Source organism: Salpingoeca rosetta (assembly GCF_000188695.1).
Source record: "Salpingoeca rosetta unplaced genomic scaffold supercont1.14, whole genome shotgun sequence".
NCBI lineage: Eukaryota > Choanoflagellata > Craspedida > Salpingoecidae > Salpingoeca > Salpingoeca rosetta.
In genome coordinates, this window is record NW_004754920.1 from 1,058,318 (window position 1) to 1,075,817 (window position 17,500).

A 17,500-nucleotide genomic window follows, 5' to 3' on the forward strand; every position below is an offset into this window, starting at 1 on the left:
CACGTCGCATCACAATCGCACACCTGCAGGGCGAGAGACGGCATTGCGTTCGTTGCTCGTGTGTGTTCAGTGGAGGAGGCGGTGACGTATTGTTTTGGTTTGTGCGCCGCCTTTTGGTTTTGTGGTCCTGCCAACAGTGAGTGGATGTTGTTGTGCCGTGTTCATTCCACATCACGCTCGCATCACCCATCCACACCAGTCGAGATGAACGCCTCGCTTCTCGCACACGCGATGCTGGTGCTGCTGGTGCTGCTGGTGCTGCTTGGTATGTCGTCCTTGATGACGACCGACGCTGCTGCAGCTCGCTTCGACGAAGCGGCCTTTCAACAGCAAGTGCAGCGCCTCCAAGCAGCCACAGGTCGGTGCATGAATGTGTGTGTGTGTGTGTGTGTGTGTGTGTGTGTGTGTGTGTGTGTGTGTGTGTGTGTGTGTGTGTGTGTGTGTGTGTGTGTGTGTGTGTGTGTGTGTGTGGTTGTCCGCTTTGGCTATTCTCCTGCTTTGTTGATACATGTCACCAATCATCTCCCCTTCCCTCCCTCCCCCGTCCCCGCGATCAGCAGGCCAGGTGTTTGTGTATGACAGCTCGTGGCTGCTGAACGAGACCGCTGTTGACCCACCAACGTACTACCAAACAACACAGCTCCTCGCTGCCATTCAGGTGCACCCCCAATCCATTTGTATGTGTGTATGTATGTGTTCACGTCTTCGTGCATGTGAGTGTTTCATCGAGCTCAACACACACACACACACGCATGCGCACACGCGCCCATATGTTAGGGCATCGTGAACCGGGATCAGCCACAGCTGTTCTTGAACCACACCCCTGCCGACGCAGCATGGTTCCCATTCATCCAACAAACGGTATGCCTCATGACAAGCTCCTCCAACAGAACCCTAACCTCAAACACCATGTCCAATCGCTCACCTCCATCTCCATACACACACACACACTGTTCTTCTTCATAGTGGTTCAAGGACGTCCAGTTTCAAACGCTGGACACCGTCGACGACATCTTGGACAAGTACATGCAACACTTCAATGGCACTGCCATCTATGACACGAACGTATGTGACCATCTAAGGGACCTGTTTGCCATGCATATTCCCCACACCTCAGCATTATGGTCAATCGACGCGTATTGTGCTGTCATGAATCGTGTGTGCCCGTGTATTCCAGTACCTGACACTTGGCCACACTTACCTTCATCAGCCTCATAGCGAGCCGAGCATGTTGCTTTTCACCTCAAAACATCTGTCTCCCTTGCCCTTGCCCGTCCCTTCCCTTCTCTTCCCTTCCCCTCCTTTATCTTCCCTTCCCTTCCCTTCTCTTCCGTGTCCTGTTGCAATGTCAAACCCCTCGCGCTTACCCTATATGAAATGCCCAACCCTTCACCGTACACAGGTGCCGTCGACGTCACTGGTGGCTGCGTCGCTCGCTGGCGCTTACAATCTACTTCCCGTTGCCTTTGACCCCAACGGCGACCCGAACAGCTGGTACTCGCAGCTTGTGCACACGCGCAAGATGCGTGTGGCCTACAACCTCACGGGCAAGTTTGACGGGCGCGTGACTGGCAGCAGCAAGTGCGATGCGTACATGTGGGCCATCGACGAGCTCATCCGCACCGGCGCGTGCACCCCACACGTGCACGGGTACATGATTGACTACTTCTGGACGGGCGTGGCGTCCAAGGCGCCGCGGTTGGGCAACACCATCCCCAACCAGGATTACGTCATTGCGCGACGTGGGTTCTTCTGGGACCTCGATGTGTGGCAGGACCAGGCCCCAAATGACGACCCACACCAGCCGCTCGGCACAGACTACCACACCCTCGTCGCCATCATGAACGCATCCAACGCCCAAATGACAGCAACACAAAGCAAGGTGTGTGCGTGTGTGTCTGTGTGTCTGTGTGTCTGTATGCATGTGTGTGCATGTGTGCATGTGAACGTGCGCGCGTGCATGTACAGCTGCGCGTGAACCGGTTCACGAATCATTCTGCTCCTTGCTTGGTCTTTCTGCGTCGCCACTTGCCATGTGACGCACCCCTCCCTTTCTCCCTCCCCCTCTCCAAAACATACATCCTGTCGCAGGACGAGCATGGGCACATGATCCATGTCGTGGGCTTCGTACCATGGGCATTCAAGTATGTGAACGAGAAGCATCAAGGCGTAGCTACGGAGTGGAAGATGGTGCAGGTGCTATCGGCGTACAACGCATTTGTGGATGCAGACGCGTGCTGCATCGAGGCCATGGCAAACGCAGCCTTCTACTCCACCTTGCCGCTGCCTTCCCGCTTTGTGCAGCAGCCACCACTCTCACTGCCACAACTTCAGAGCAAAGGGTATGTGCAGGCCAAGACGCGCGCCGTTGTGCCGCGCATGTACATCTCCTTCTACGTCGGCGACTACGACAGCGCCGCGTGGGTGTACAACGAGCTCAAGGCGCGCTGGGACGACGGCAACCGCGGCAGCGTGCCGCTCGGCTGGGCCGTGGACGCTGAGCTGAGCTGGCGCTTCCCGCCAGCCTTCATGTACGCGCTGGGCAGCACGACGGCCTCCGATCGCCTCATCAGCGGTGATAGCGGTGCCGGGTACCTCAACCCGACGCAGCTGCTCCCGCCACGTTCGCCGTCCAGCTATCCTTCCGCAAATGCGTCGTGGATTGCGCATAACATTCCGCTGTTCCGCCAGTTTGACATGAGGTTCACGGGGTTTCTCATCAACGGGGATGCCGGCGCCATGACGCCAGAGGCCGAGCGCATGTACGCGCCCTTCTCCGCGCTGGGCGTGGTGGACGAACTCAACCCGGCACAGGGCGCACCGACGCGTCTGAACGGCAACATGCCCGTTTTCTCGCAGCAGGACCTCCCTTCCGACGGCAACGCCACGCGCGCTGCCAGCATCATTGCGGGCAGATACAACGCGTCCAACCCCAACCCGCAGTTCTTTGTCTGGCGCAACGTGCTGCAGACGCCAACGTACTACAAGCAGCTAGTGCAGGAGGTGCGGGCGCTTGCCGGCGATAACGTCGCTGTTGTGGACCCGCACGTGCTGTCGGCGCTCGCACGCGCGCACCTCGGTGGCGACACAGATCACCAGGTGTCGTACGAGCCCGAGATTATCGCGCCATTGTACCCAGTCGTCAGCGCCCCCGTCACCGTCAACATGACCGTGCGCAACGATGGCTGGGGCGACATCAGCCCGCACGCAACCCTGTGCGCCGGCTTCAGGTCATCATCATCGTTGCCGTTGTCGTCAGCGTCTGACCTGACGTGTGTGCCGTTGGGGGTGACTGTTGGCAGCGGTGAGCGCGCATCTGCCGCTGCACACTTGCGTGCGCCAGGCGCGTCTGGCACGTATGTGCTTGAGTACCAGCTTGTTCTGCCCGACGGCCGCGGCTTGGATGAATGGGGCAACCCACCTGTCCAGGTGGAAGTGCAAGTGGGCTGGTGAAGACGAAAGGAGCGTTGAGAGGAGATGAAGATGGCTGAGGAGAGAGGGCAGAAGAAAGTAGGGAATGGAGGTGGGTGGGGAATGAAGGAAAGGAGAGTGGTGCTGGGTGGTGACATGGTGACACGCTCATCCGTGGTGCGACACGAGGGTGTACGATGGCGCCATGCTTGAGTTCTGTTATATTACATTCCGTTTGGTGGTTTTGTAGCTTCGCCTGTTTGTTTGCTTGTTCCGTGTCTCTTTTCCTTTGCTTTGTGCTGTTACTTTGCTCGCTGCATGTGTCATGGCATGGAATGCAATGCGTGTGTGGCTTTGTATGATTGAACGAACGAGGATAACACCGGGCAAGGGTATGGGCGGGAGAAGGAACAGGGCCAGTTGCTCATGCAACGCGGGCACAGTGGAGAATCATGGAGGGGAACAAGCGTGGAAGGGAACAAGGGCAGACAATTCAACTATTTCGGCGTTCAAGTTGATTAGGTTTCAGTCTGCCCGGTCTGCCCGTCCTGGATGTTCAGCACGCCCTCCTCGTCGTGGCCATTCTGCGCGTCGTGTCCGTTCTGCGCGTCGTGTCCGTTCTGCCCCTCTTGCACGTTCAAGGCGGTTTGATTGGTCGGTACGTGCAGTGTGGTCTGCCCATTGTGCCCACCTTGCACATCCTGTGCATCCTGCCCGTCCTGGCCGTTCTGGAGGTTCAACACGCCTTGTGCGCGCTGTTCTTTGCGTCGGTCCGTTGTGTCTGTTGTGTCTGCTGTGTCCGCTGTGTCTGCTGCATCCGTTGTGACCGTCCTGCCTGGCTGTGCTGCGCGTGGTGTGCGTGGTGTGTGCGGTGCCACGCCGTGTGTTTGGTGTCCGTCGCCCTGCCAGTTCTGCTTGTTCTGTGCACCACAGCAGCAGCAGCAGAAGGTCTTCTTGCACTGGCTGAAAAACTCCCTACAGTCGGAGGCAAAGGAAATGAGGCGCAGGAACCAGAGCACGCCGCCCCCTGCTGCCAAGCCGTAGCCAATCGGCATCTTCATTGTGATGATGGCTATCAGGAACCCGGCGGCAATGGCGGTGAAGAGCGACTGCCAGGTCACACCCACTGGCTGGAACGAGGTGTTGCGGATGCCAAAGCCGAAGACGGAGGCAGCAATAAGGAGATGGAATTTGGCCTGCGTGTGAAACGTGACTGCGCTCACCTGGCTCTTGGAGGAGTCGGCGGTCAGTTCGGTTGTGTCGCAGCAACATTTGGCGCAGCAGCATTTGTTGCCTCCTGGGGTTCCCAACCAACAACAGCTGGTGATGCCCATTTGCCCGCAGCAACATTCCGTGGTGTCAGCGGACCAACAGCAGCACCTTGCATTGTCATCATCCCCGCCTTCCTCCAACCAGCCCTTGATGCCGGCTCCCCCAAGCTTGAGCATGAGGGTGCGGCGCGCAATGGCATGCTTGGAGCGGTAGACCTGCAGCTGGGAGATGATGAGGTTGGTTTCGAGGCAGACGAGGAACTCCACGGCTGCGACGACGGCGAACACTTTTGGCGGGATGGCGTCCATGCCAAAAGCGGCAAGCAGGGCATTGCCCACAGAGAGAATGGTGAGCACGGCCGTCACCACCTTACTCATGCCTTCGTCCAGGTCGTGGATCTGGCTCATCTGGTCGTCGAGCTCCTTGATCAAGATCTCCCGGTCTTGCTCCGGTGTGGCAGCACCCTGCGCTGAGCCTGCAGCTGTAGTTGATGACATGACGTGCTGTGACATGTGACACACCAAGAACACGAAGAACACAGCAAAGGAAGGAAGCAAGCGATGAATGAAGAGAAGGCACGAAGCAAAACAGCTTGCAGGCTTAGATGCTTGCTTGTTGGAGGCTGGCTCCTTGCTTGGCAGTGTTGTTGTTTGTTGCGCTTTGGCGGAAATGGCGGTGTCCTTCCACCGAACGAGTTTTGGCGAATGATTCCAGACATTTCTCCGCGTATTTGTGTTTGTGTGGGCGTTGTTGTTAGCTGGTTGGTTGGTTGCGGCCCGATGGACGAGCGGGCGTTGTTGCGCTGGCATGCGTGGCGGCAGCTGCCTGGTGTTGCGCCCTTTGTGGGGTCGTCTCGCAGCAAGCACGCCGCTGTGACCGTGGGTGATGGGCTCTTTATCCATGGCGGCGACTCTGGCTCCACCATGCTTGGCGACATGTTGCGCTTTGACGTGCACGATCATTCCTGGAGCAGGTATGTGTGTGTGTGTGTGTGTGTGTGTAGTATGTGTGTTTGCGCGCACGTGCGCGTGTAGCTGTGAGTGTGTGTGTGAGTGTGTGCGTATGTATGTGTGTATGTGTGCGCGAATTTGTGCATGTATGTGTGTGTGTGTGGGGGGGGGGCGGAGAGATGCGAAGGCGTTGCGCGTGTTACTTGCTTCGCTCGTCACATTGCTTGCTTTGCTGGTGGGTCGAACGCCTTCATGCTTGCCTGTGTGATGTGATCTTTGACGCCTTTGCGCCTGCTCATCTCCTTTCACTCACACACATGCACACACACACACACACACACACACACACACACACACACACACACACACACACACACAGCTGCCAGACTGTCAAGGGCGATTCGCCATCGCCTCGGTACCACCACAGCGCCGTCGTTTACAAGCACTCCATCTACTGCTTTGGCGGATACACAGGGGACATCTTCTCCAACTCAAATCTGGAGAACCGCAACGACCTCTATCAACACTTTCCAGACAAGGGCATGTGGCGCCCCATCATCCTGGCAGGTGTGTGCGCGCGTGTGTGTGTGCGTGTGAGGCAAGGCGCGTGTGTGTGTGCTTGTGTGTCGTGTACAAACGGCAGGTGTGCAAACGGCAAGTGTGCGAACGGCAGGTGTGCGAATGGTGGCGGGAGAACTGACAAAACGCGCAAGTTACATGTATGTCACTACGAGTGCTGACGCACACTTTGCCGTCAACTGCAACCCACCATTGATTTGACAACCTCTCGCCGTTCTTGGACGCAGATGGATCAAACACGCCGGTGAGTGCCAGTCTTGTCGTGTTGCTCTTGGAAATGTTTATGTCAGAGCAGCCGCAATGCACAACCAAACATACACACACTCACACACACACTCACACAAACACACACTCAAACACACACACAACCAAACACACACCTTCACACACACACACAACAAAACATACACACGCATGCACTGCAGCCCGCGCGGTCTGCGCAGTGCTGTGCAATGTATGGCAGCTGGATGTACGTCTTTGCTGGCTTCGATGGCAGTGACAGGTACGATTTTTTGTCCACAGAGCGAACGCCTTGACACGAATGCAGTCAGAGCAAGCTGCATCCACAGATGGCGGCTTGTTGCCTCGTCATGCTGACCACCTACCTGTCCTCCTTGGCTCCTTGGCTCCTTGTGTCACCCCTGCACGCGGGCGCCAACAGCCCACATGCACCTTCCAATCGATCCCCCCTCGCCACTCCCTACCAGCACTGATGATCTTACACGCACACCTCAAACCTCCAGGCTCAACGACATGTGGCGCATTGACTTGTCTGCAAACGACAAGCGATGGGAGCGCGTCAACCAGCAAGGCGACGTCCCGCCCCCGTGCTGCAACATGCCCTGCGCCACATCGACTACCACCATGTTCATCTTCTCTGGCATGTCCGGAAAATTCAGCTCCAACCAGTCAGTTGCGTGTGTGTTCTGTGTAGTTGCGTGTGTGCGTGAGTGCGTGCGTGCGTGCGTGCGTCTGCATGTACCTGCATGTATCTGCGTCGTCATTGCTGGAAATAATCTTTGAACCACAAAATTCCGCCTCACTCACTGCCGTGTTCAGGCTGCACGCCTTTGACTTTGGGTCGCACACGTGGCGACGAATTGAATTCCTCTCGCAGGCTCGTATTCACACACACACATCATTGTTGACTGTATGGAAACACTTTGCACCAAGCATGATTGACGCCTTGGTTGAGACATGCACGCTGTCACATGCTGCACTCATTCAGCAACACACACACACACACACACACACACACACACACACACACACACACACACACACGCTGTCTGTGGGCATGTAGTTTCATGGGGGCGGGGAACCTCCATCGCGCCGGTTTGGCCACTCCATGGTCCACCACAACAACAATCTCTGGATCTTTGGTGGCTGTGCCGACAACATGCTCACAAACTCAATCTACAGGTTCAACACCTGTGCGTGCGTGTGTGTGTATGCGTGTGCGTACGTGTGTGTGTGCGTGCGTGTGTGTGCACATTGCGTGTGCTAGTGTCCATATGCTAGTGTCCATGTGCTGGCGCACGCTTTCCCGTCTCCCGTTACTGATGTGTGTTCATCACCCAAATGCTGTGCTTTCCCACATCCAAATCCACGTGCGTGCTGCTGTGCAGATTTGATCTGGCCAAACGCGTCTGGTGCCGGATTGTGCCAGAGGAGAGCGCGTTTACGCCAAGCGGACGCTGCTTCCACTCCGCATGCGTTGCCGCCGACACCATGTATGTTTTCGGCGGTACGTTGGACGTGTCGCACAGCACACGCAGCGGGCACATGTTCTGCCTGTCCCTCGTCGAGCCGGAGCAGCCATCACTGATGAAAGACATTGGCAGTCTGCACGTGACTGGCATGCTTGCCGACGTGTACTTGCACCCGCGTCACCGCACCCCTGGCGATGATGGCTGTGGTGGTGGTGATGATGGTGACGGTGACATGAAGGGGCGCGTTGATTGCGGTGAAGGTGGCGGTGCGAGAAGACAGGCAGCACAAGGAAAGGAGAACCACGACGATGATGATGACGACGACGAGAACGATGATGGTGGTGGTGATGATGGTGGGGAGAATGCAGGTGAAAGCATTTCTTGTGGCAGAGGTGCTGGTGGTTGTGGGGTGCAGTGCCATGCTGCCCTGATGGCCGTGCGAAGCGACGTGTTGCGGACACGGATACGCGAGGCGCTCGCAAAGCAGCAGCAGCAGCAGCAGCAGCAGCAGCAGCAGCGACGACGGCAGAGACGCGGTGTTGGTGTTGGTGTTGGTGTCGGCGATGGCGCACGGGGTGGTGGCGGTGCAACAGCTAGCGGTGAAGGAAGGGAGGGCAGTGATGGTGGCGAAGGCAGTGCACGCAGTGATGGTAGGGGCGAGGCAACAGAGGCTGGCAGCTGCATTGAAGCGACGGATGCTGCTGATGAGCCAGTGCACACGACACACGAGGCTGACCAACAGCAACAACAGCAACAACAGCAAGAGCAGCAAGAGCACCAGCAAGAACAGCAACAACAACAACAGCAACAGCAACAGCAGCCACAGCTGTCTGCGTTCAAGCTGCGCCCAAGGCCATCAGCGCCACTGCACCTTGTGGTGGCGGAAGCAGCGTCCACATCCACGTTGCAGGCCCTGGTGCACTTCTGCTACACAGACACGCTGCCGGAATGGCTTGACGTGACGCTGGCCACCAACAGCACCATCGCCAACCTGCTTGACCTGTGCAGCCTTGCCGACCACATGCACGTGGCGCGGCTCAAGGCGCTCTGCGTGGCATGCGTCCGCATCAACACACGCGTGGACAACGTGCTCACCATCCTGCAGGCCGTCACCCGCCGCAACATGATGGACGTGCGACAACACCTGCTCGACTTTGTGCTGCGGCCATGCAACTACCGGCACGTGGTCATGTCGCCGGAATTTGAGCACCTCCCACGCGATGTCATTGTGGAGCTGGTGCGGCAGCACGAGCTCACCCACGGCGCAGCAACTCTGCGCACCGCAGCAGCCATGTCACCACCGAACACGGGTGGCACGACTGCGACGACAACCACGGCCACGATGGGCGGAAGCGCGAGAGTGAGCGGCAGTGGGAGTGGGAGCACAATGGGCCGTGGAAGCGGCATTGCGACATCACCATCTCCGCTCTCCCGCCAGTCGTCCTCCACCCGCATCCTACTGGAGCTGACGGGGGACGCGGGACGCAGTGGCAGCGGTGGCAGCGGTGGCATCAGTGGCGGCGGTGGTGCAGACCATATCCAGCGTGCGCTGTTTCGTCTCTTTGACCGCGTGTTGGAGTCGTTTGTGCTGACACACGCACAAGGCCCATCGCGCACCACGAGCGAATCAAAACGTACGCTTGTACCTGTGTACACGTGTTTGTGTGCGTATGCGTGTGCGCGCGTGTGTATGTACGTACATGTGTGTGTGTGTTTGCGTGTGTGTGTGTGCGTTTGCGTGTGTGTGTGCGTTTGCGTGTGCGTGTGTGCGTTTGCGTGTGTGTGTGTGTGTGCGTGTGCGTGTGTGTGTGCGTTTGCGTGTGCATGTGTGTGTGTGTGTGGCGTGTGCTTCAATATTATTTGACACCATTTCTGTGCTCGCAATGGCCATGCTCTTGTCTCGACAGGTGACGCACTGCTTGATCCAGACACGCTGGTTGAATTTGACGGCGGCGTGTGTCGCGTGCATGCATGCATTGTGGCAGCGCGCTGCGGCTACTTTGCATCGCTGTTCCGCTCAGGTGCGTGTACATGCCTGTGTGTGCGGGTTTGTGTGCATGGGGTTGTGCGCGCGGGGGTATAGTGTGGATGTACGTTTGAACAACTCCCTTGTCCAAGCATTGCCTCCCAACTTTCTGCATCTGCTTCCTCCTCCTTGTGGTGCCTGCAGGCATGGTGGAGGCGCGGTCCAACTGTGTCCGCCTTCTCCTGGGCGACCGCTTGCTCTCTCCTTCTGCAGCCAAGCATCTTCTCTGTTACGTCTACTTGGGCGAAGTCGAGGCCGTCTCTCCTCAGGTGCGTGAATGTTTGTTTGTGTGTGTGTGTGTGTAAATGCTTGTGTGTGTGAATGCTTGTGTGTGTGTGTGTGTGTGTGTGAATGCTTGTGTGTGTGTGTGTGTGTGTGTGTGTGTGTGTGTGTGTGTGTGTGTGTGTGTGTGTGTGTGTGTGGATGTGTTTTTGACAGTTGTGGAGTGAGTCTTGGTGTCTCCATCACACCGTCCCCCATGTTCGTGTCACATCACAACACACTTTTATGGGCGCTTGCAGGATGCGGTGGTGTTGGCCTCGTGCGCCAACTACTTTTCCTTCTCAACAGCACACCTGCACGTAAGTGCAGCTTATGCACTGAGTGATGGATGGGTGGATACGGGAAGGGGAAGACGAGAGAGGAGCGAGGGGCGAAAAGCTTGACACACACACACACACACACACACACACACACACACACACACACACACACACACACACACACACACACACACACACACACACACACACGCAAACACACACACAAACATGCATGTGTGCTCACGTCGCTTCACACCCCCCCCACCAAACACCAACTCCATGGGTAGGACACGTGTCATCAGCGGATCCAGGCGACGTTGTCAACGTCCAATGCCGTGCCGGTGCTTAAAGCTGCTGCTCTTGTGCACAACGATGATGCCAAAGAACAAGCCATGGCCATCATTGTCAAGAACCTGCCCCAACTCTCACAACAGAGCGACTTTGACACTCTTGACAAGCAGCTCTTGCTCGATGTCCTCAAGGTGTGTGCATGCAGCACGGGTTGCGTGCGCATGTGTTTATGTGTGTGCGCGCGCGACTGTGCACACACACACACACACACACACACACAGACACACACACACACACACACAGACACACACACACACACACACACACACACGTGTACTTGCGTCCTTGTACACGTCCCATGCGTGTTGTACCATGTACCATGCGCATTGCGCTGTTCGCACTTTCTTGATACCCCTCACACCCGTCCATCCGTCAACCCTCCTTTCCCTCTCTTCCTTTCCCCTCCCTCCAACCATCATCAGCGTGTCGCCGAAGCACCGCGTGTGCCAGCATGCACCACAGCCAGCACAACCGCCCATGAAACAACCGTGTAATGCCGATTTCCGTTAAAAGATATACACGAATCTTCAGTATTGCAATCATCCGCGCACAATCTTGCACAAAGCGCACACACACTGCACCAAAGAGCTCCACCTCCACACACGCCCAGCCACCCAGCCAGCGTGTACTCCATTTACACCACCCCACACCACCAAACCATCCCCCCCTCCCACACACACACAAAGAACGGACGCGATGGCGACGCTTGCCGAGCATTTGGCGGAGCGCCGGGAGCCCGAGGCGCACGAGCTGGAGGCGAAGAACTTCCCCGAGCTGAAGAACGACCTGATTCTGCGCGCAGCACGACGCGAAGATGTGGAGCGCGTCCCCGTGTGGGTGATGCGCCAGGCAGGGAGGTACCTGCCAGAGTACAACGCCATTGGCGAAGGCCTGGACTTCTTTGACAAGTGCCGCACCCCAGCGCTCGCGTGCGCCATCACCTTGCAGCCGCTGGTGCGCTTCCCCATTGACGCCGCCATCATCTTCTCCGACATCCTCGTCATCCTGCAGGCGCTCGGCATGCACTGCGACATGGTCAAGGGCAAGGGCCCCACGTTCCCGCAGCCCATCACCTGCCGCGAGGACATTGACGCCCTCAACGCCGACGTGGACGTGCATGAGTCCCTCGGGTACGTGTTCAAGGCCATCACGCTCACGCGCCACCGCCTGGGAGGCCACGTGCCGCTGATTGGCTTTGCCGGCGCGCCCTGGACGCTCTTCGCCTACGCCATCGAAGGCAGCGGCTCCAAGACCTTCTCCAAGGCCAAGAGCTGGCTGTACAAGGACCCGGAGGCGTCACACCGCCTCCTCTCCATGATCACAGACGTCACCGTGCGCTACCTTGTGGCGCAGGTGCGCGCCGGTGCGCAGCTCCTGCAGGTGTTCGACTCGTGGGCAGGCAGCCTGTCCCCACGCCACTTCCGCGAGTTTGCCGCCCCGTATCTGGTGCGCATTGCCTCCGCCGTCAAGGCCGAGCTGGGCACCGACGCCGTGCCGATGATCTGCTTTGCCAAGGGCGCGCACTGGGCCTTCAGCCTGCTCGAGTCCTCGGACTACGACGTGCTGTCGCTGGACTGGACCATGGATCCGCAGGAGGCGCAGCGCGCAACCAAGTCCCGCATGGCCTTCCAAGGCAACATGGACCCCTGCGCCATGTACGGCAGCGACGACACCATCCGCGAGGAGGTGTGCCGCGTCATGTCGCTGTTTGGCACGCGCGGGCACATTGCCAACATGGGCCACGGCATGTCCCCCGACATGGAGCCGCGCGCAGTGGCGGCCTTTGTCGACGCCGTGCACAACTTCTCCTCCCGCCAGCGCGTGTACACCATCGGCACGCGCGGGTCCGTGCTGGCGCTGTGGCAGGCGCACTACGTGCTGGATCGCCTGGTCAAGAAGTACCCGACGCACCGCTTCCGCATCAAGGTGGTTGACACGGCCGGCGACAAGGACCTCACCACCGCCCTGGACAAGTTTGGCACGACGGGCGTGTTCACGGACGCGCTGGAGCGTGCGCTCGTGTCTGGCGAGGTGGACTGTGTCGTGCACTCGCTCAAGGATGTGCCGTCCACCCTGCACCCTTCGACGCGCCTCGCCGCCATCAGCGAACGCCACGACCCACGCGACTGCGTCGTGTTCAACCCGCGCCACAACGGCCGCTACAGCTCCATCGCCGACCTCCCACCGGGCAGCGTGCTGGGCACCAGCTCTGCGCGCCGCCGTGCGTTCCTCGCGCGTGCATACCCTTCCCTCACCTTTAAGCACGTGCGCGGGAACGTGAAGACGCGCCTGCGCAAGCTCGATGACCCGGCCAACGGATACGACGCCCTCGTGCTCGCCTCTGCTGGCCTGGAGCGGCTGAACATGGAGGCACGGGTTGGCGAGAAGCTGAGCGTGGACGTGGTGCCGCACGCTGTTGGCCAGGCAGCGCTGGGCGTGCAGGTGCGATGCTCAGCCAAGCCGGGGCCCCATGGTGGCGAGGGCGGCGATGATGATGATGATGACGGTGACAAAGATGCTGCGGTGCTGGCGGAGATGCTGCATGCGAGTGTGCAGTGCAACGAGACGGCGCTTGTGTGCAGCGCCGAGCGTGGCTTCCTGCGCTCGCTCGGGGGCGGGTGCTCTCTGCCCATCGCAGTGCGCTCGCAGCGCGACGCCGACACGGGCCGCATCGTGCTGTGCGGCAACGTGTGCAGCGTGGACGGCAAGACGCTCGCCTCGCGCACGTGCGACGCCGTTGTGACGACAGAGGCGGAGGCCGCTGCGCTTGGCGAGAAGGTGGCTGCCGACCTCAAGGCGGACGGTGGCGAGGCCATTCTCATCGAGCTCCGGGCACAGCGCGACCAGCAGCAGCAGCAGCAGCAGCAGCAGCAGCGTGACGTGGACGGGCGCACCGTCGTCTCGCTCTGATGCCCTGTGTGTGTGTGTGTGTTTTCGTTGTGACTTGCCGTGTGTTGGGTTGGTGTTGTTGTGTGTCATGACCCTTTGGTTCTTTGTCGCAGTTTGCGATTGCGTGCTTGCTTGCCCCTGATGGTGTCAATGAACAGTTTAATCGTCGCAATGACATTGGCAAGAAGGCATTGTTGAGCTCAGCAAGACTGGTGCCGTGATGGCGCCATCCCAAGCACAGGACACATGTGAAGACAAGGGGAAGACAAGGGGAAGACAAGGGGACGGACCGACAGACAGATAGCCAGACGAGCAGGAAGACAGACCTATTTACACGCACACGTGCAGACAGACAGACAGGCAGACAGACAGGCAGACAGACAGACAGACAAACAGACAGACAGGCACACACACACACACAGACAGACAGACAGACACCCACACCCACACGCACACACACACAGACAGACACCCGCACCCACACCCCCCACACACACACACACAGACAGACACCCGCACCCACACCCCACACACACATATACCCACACAGACACAGATGCAGTTGCCTAGGAGAGGAGGTCGACAATTTGGTTTGCGATGGATGCGCTTGTGACGATGCAGTCATTCACGCCGACTCCAAAGCCAAACGCCTTACCGCCCACAAACAGCCACGGCAGGTGTGCCTGCACGCACGCCTCCATGTCGGCGCGAGCTGCAGCGTACAGGTGGTCAAACTGCGGGATGGCACGCACCCACCGCGTGAGACGCGAGGCAGACGGGGTGACGGCGACACCAAGGTGCTGCTGCACGCACTGCCACGCCTCATCCAGCAGCACCTGCTCGCTTGATGTCTCCACAAAGGTCTGGTGGTTGTGGCCCTCCCCGCCGAGCATGGCCGTCAGCACCACGTGCTCTGCACCTGCCAATTCGGGAAAGACGCACGAGTCGTACACCACGCCCAGGAGGTGGCCACGCGCCTGTGTGCGCGGCATGAGGAACCCAAAGCCAGGCTCAACGCCTTCCTTCACGACGGCCTTGAAGGAGGACCGCAGGAACACAAACGTGACCACGGCAATGGACAGGCTACGTACGCGGGCGAGCTTGTTGGCGCAGGCCATGGCGCGGCGGTGCGCCGTCTCCGTGAGCGAGAGGTGCGGCAGACTGCTTGCAAGCAACTGGTGCAGCTCTGCGGGCGGCAGCGTGGAGATGACGCAATCCACGTCAACCAGCATGGGCGCCCCGTCCTCATCCAACAGCGCAACCCCGGTTCCACCGCTGCTGGCCCCGTCACCAACGCGACCACCACTCTCATCGCCATCGTCACGGCCATCATCGCCATCATCGCCAGCACCATGGTGATGGCCGTCGTTGTCGCTGTCGGTGTCAGCGCTGCGTGCCATGCGAGCCACGGCTGCGCCCATGTGCATGTGCACGCCAGCCTCGACGACGTGTTCCCACAGGGCGGACGTGAGCGTGGTCAGGCCGCCCTTGAGCGAGGCCACGCGCTCCTTTGCGGCGCGCTGCAGCCAGCGCTCCACGCGGTCCGGCACCTGCGGGGCGGGCGGCATGATTGGGGTCTCATATGCGGCGGAGAGCTTGAGGAAGCGGTCGAGGATGGCACCCAGCACGACGGAGCCGTACGCTTGCTCCAGCTGCCACATACTGGGGAAGGCGTAGCGCAGCAGGAGCTTGTTGGCCTCGCCGCTGAAGATGCCGTGCACGAGGGCGGTGAGGAAGCGGGTGGCGAGGTGGCGGGAAAAGTGCTTGGTGAAGAAGGCTTCGCACGTGTCGTAGCCCACGCCCTCGTCCCTGTGGAACAGGGCCTGCGTCAGGTCCCGCAGCACAGCGGGGACGAGGCTGTGGCGATACGCAAAGCCGAGGATCTGCGAGACGGAGGTGGGCAGCTCCTCAAGGGCGGCGGTGTCTTCGTCAAACACGAACCTACGGCCGCGTGTTGCACGGTTGGCCCACTCCAGCTGCGGGCCGAGACCTAGCTCGTCGATGAGCTGCAGCGCAAAGCGGGCAGAGGCGGTGGAGGTGCGCAGGGAGCGGGGCCCCGTCTCGATGCGCACGGGCGTGGACGGCTGGACAGCCTGCACAGTTTGGATGTTTCCACCCACGACATCATCCTTCTCGAACACGTGCACATCAAACTCTGGCCGCTTCTTCTTGATGTAGTATGCAGCGGCGAGTCCACTGATGCCTGCGCCCAGCACGGCGATGCGCGGGCCTTCTTCTTCTTTGTCATCATCATCATCATCACCATCATCACCATCATCGTCGCCTTTCTGCGAAGATGATGATGCTGCTGCGTCTCCTCCTCTCTTCCCTTTCTCCTGACCCTCTGTGTCTTCGTCGTCTTCAGCCTCGTCGCCACTGGCGACGCTGGCGTATGTCTTCTTCTTGTTGTGCTTGTTCTGTTGTGAGCGCTTCTTGCCCTTGCGCTTGCTGCTGCGGTGGTGGTGCTTGTGATGGATGTGGCGCCTGAAGGCTGCTGCGGTCTTGACGCGCTGCTGGTAGTCGCGGGCTTTCCTCTTTCTCTGTTGCACCCACAGGTACAAGAGCGCCAGCGTCGTGGCCGTGCCTCCGGCCGCAGCCAGTGCCAGCACACGCCCAGCTGACGTGGGCCCCTTCCTCTGCGCTGCTCCCGTCGCTGGCATCGCCGTCGTCGTTGTGTTGGGCGAGGCGATGCAAGAAAATGGAATAGCGACAGCACAAAGTGCAGTAAACATCGGTTGCGCGAAGCGAGAGAGAGAGAGCTTCGAATCGTTCGTTCAATCTTGCGTGGTGTTGCTCGCACACATGTTGCTTGCTTTTTGCTTGCTTGCGTAGGTCCCACACTCTCTTCCGCTCTGCGTATGCTGCTTGTCCTCCTCGCCACCCGCCTGCCTGCCAGCTCAGCAGCAGCAGCAGCATTGATTGATTGATTGCCGAGAGCGCTTTGCTTTGGCTTTGTTTCGAAGGAGGGTTTTTGTGTGTTGGGTGTGCGTGGGTTGTGTGGCGTCGTCACAGCCAGCCAGCAGGGGTCGTGCAGAGACCTTGTATCCTGACGTAGCTCTGGAGGAGGAGCGACCAATCTGTGCTGTGTGCCAACCGCCTGGCCCATTTCGGTTGGTGCTGTTGTCGGTGGTGGTGGTGCTTTTGAAAACAGACATAAGAGTACACTGCCGAGAGTGCTGCCGTGAGTGATAGAGCTACCCATCAGGCTGATTTGGCTTCTTTCTCATTGTGCGCTCCATTTTGCATCAGGTCCATTCTTTCGATCCACTCCCTCCCTCCCCCCCCACCCTTTCTCATACACTCTCTCGCGTGCGCGTGTCAAGCTTTGTTTGCCTTTCTCCTTTTCATTCCTCAACAAATCATTCCCTCTGCCTTTTCTTTTTCTCTCACCCGCCCCCCCTTCCCCTGTCCTCTCACATCATTCCTTTTTGTCTCGTCTCCTCTCTCATCCCTGTGACTTTCCCCAAGCCAGTGAGAATGCACGGGATCTCGAAACACTTTCGCCCCCGCGTGGTTGCGGCGTGGATGCGCCATCGAGCGACCGCGACGGCAACGGCGGTGGCGCCGGCCAAGCGACGCCTGTCCCTTGCTGCCACCTCCCTCTCATCATCAAAGGACGACAACGGCCACGCCCATGGCCACGCCCATGGCCACATGCACGGCCACATGCACGGCCACATGCACGATGAGCCGCAGTGCTCGTTTGTTGGCCCGGATGGCAAGCCCGTGTGCGCGACCAACACGGTGGAGACGCTGCGGCGCTCGTGC

At 59.1% G+C, this 17,500-nt stretch overlaps 6 protein-coding genes across 6 annotated transcripts in view; 4 read left to right on the forward strand and 2 right to left on the reverse strand.

The window, feature by feature from the left end:
* Positions 1 to 69: 69 nt before the first annotated feature.
* On the forward strand, positions 70 to 3,690 carry PTSG_06330 (uncharacterized protein). Its single transcript, XM_004993163.1, has 6 exons — positions 70 to 358; positions 558 to 658; positions 778 to 861; positions 967 to 1,065; positions 1,403 to 1,882; positions 2,092 to 3,690. Exons 1-6 carry the CDS (start codon positions 145 to 147, stop codon positions 3,451 to 3,453), a joined length of 2,340 nt encoding a protein of 779 aa, XP_004993220.1. The 5' UTR covers positions 70 to 144; the 3' UTR covers positions 3,454 to 3,690.
* Positions 3,691 to 3,929: 239 nt separating this feature from the next.
* On the reverse strand, positions 3,930 to 5,180 carry PTSG_06331 (uncharacterized protein; the record flags this gene model as incomplete). Its single annotated transcript, XM_004993164.1, has 1 exon — positions 3,930 to 5,180. One exon carries the CDS (start codon positions 5,178 to 5,180, stop codon positions 3,930 to 3,932), a length of 1,251 nt encoding a protein of 416 aa, XP_004993221.1.
* Positions 5,181 to 5,406: 226 nt separating this feature from the next.
* PTSG_12431 (uncharacterized protein) lies at positions 5,407 to 11,379 on the forward strand. The gene is made up of 13 exons (XM_004993165.1): positions 5,407 to 5,656; positions 6,013 to 6,200; positions 6,440 to 6,456; positions 6,638 to 6,714; positions 6,956 to 7,120; positions 7,272 to 7,329; positions 7,516 to 7,634; positions 7,841 to 9,558; positions 9,832 to 9,945; positions 10,095 to 10,219; positions 10,472 to 10,531; positions 10,780 to 10,974; positions 11,266 to 11,379. The coding sequence occupies exons 1-13, from the start codon at positions 5,463 to 5,465 to the stop codon at positions 11,335 to 11,337; spliced, it is 3,102 nt and encodes a 1,033-aa protein (XP_004993222.1). The 5' UTR covers positions 5,407 to 5,462; the 3' UTR covers positions 11,338 to 11,379.
* On the forward strand, positions 11,363 to 13,900 carry PTSG_12432 (uroporphyrinogen decarboxylase). Its single transcript, XM_004993166.1, has one exon. The coding sequence runs from the start codon at positions 11,540 to 11,542 to the stop codon at positions 13,751 to 13,753; it is 2,214 nt and encodes a 737-aa protein (XP_004993223.1). The 5' UTR covers positions 11,363 to 11,539; the 3' UTR covers positions 13,754 to 13,900.
* A 398-nt stretch (positions 13,901 to 14,298) lies between these two features.
* PTSG_06334 (uncharacterized protein) lies at positions 14,299 to 16,392 on the reverse strand (the record flags this gene model as incomplete). Its single annotated transcript, XM_004993167.1, has 1 exon — positions 14,299 to 16,392. One exon carries the CDS (start codon positions 16,390 to 16,392, stop codon positions 14,299 to 14,301), a length of 2,094 nt encoding a protein of 697 aa, XP_004993224.1.
* An 817-nt stretch (positions 16,393 to 17,209) lies between these two features.
* PTSG_06335 (5-aminolevulinic acid synthase) overlaps positions 17,210 to 17,500 on the forward strand; it is a gene marked incomplete at both ends in the record, with an annotated part of 2,724 nt that continues 2,433 nt past the window's right edge. Inside the window, one exon of the mRNA XM_004993168.1 lies at positions 17,210 to 17,500. This exon is cut by the window's right edge and continues 748 nt beyond it. Within this exon, the coding sequence (XP_004993225.1) occupies positions 17,210 to 17,500 (291 nt within the window).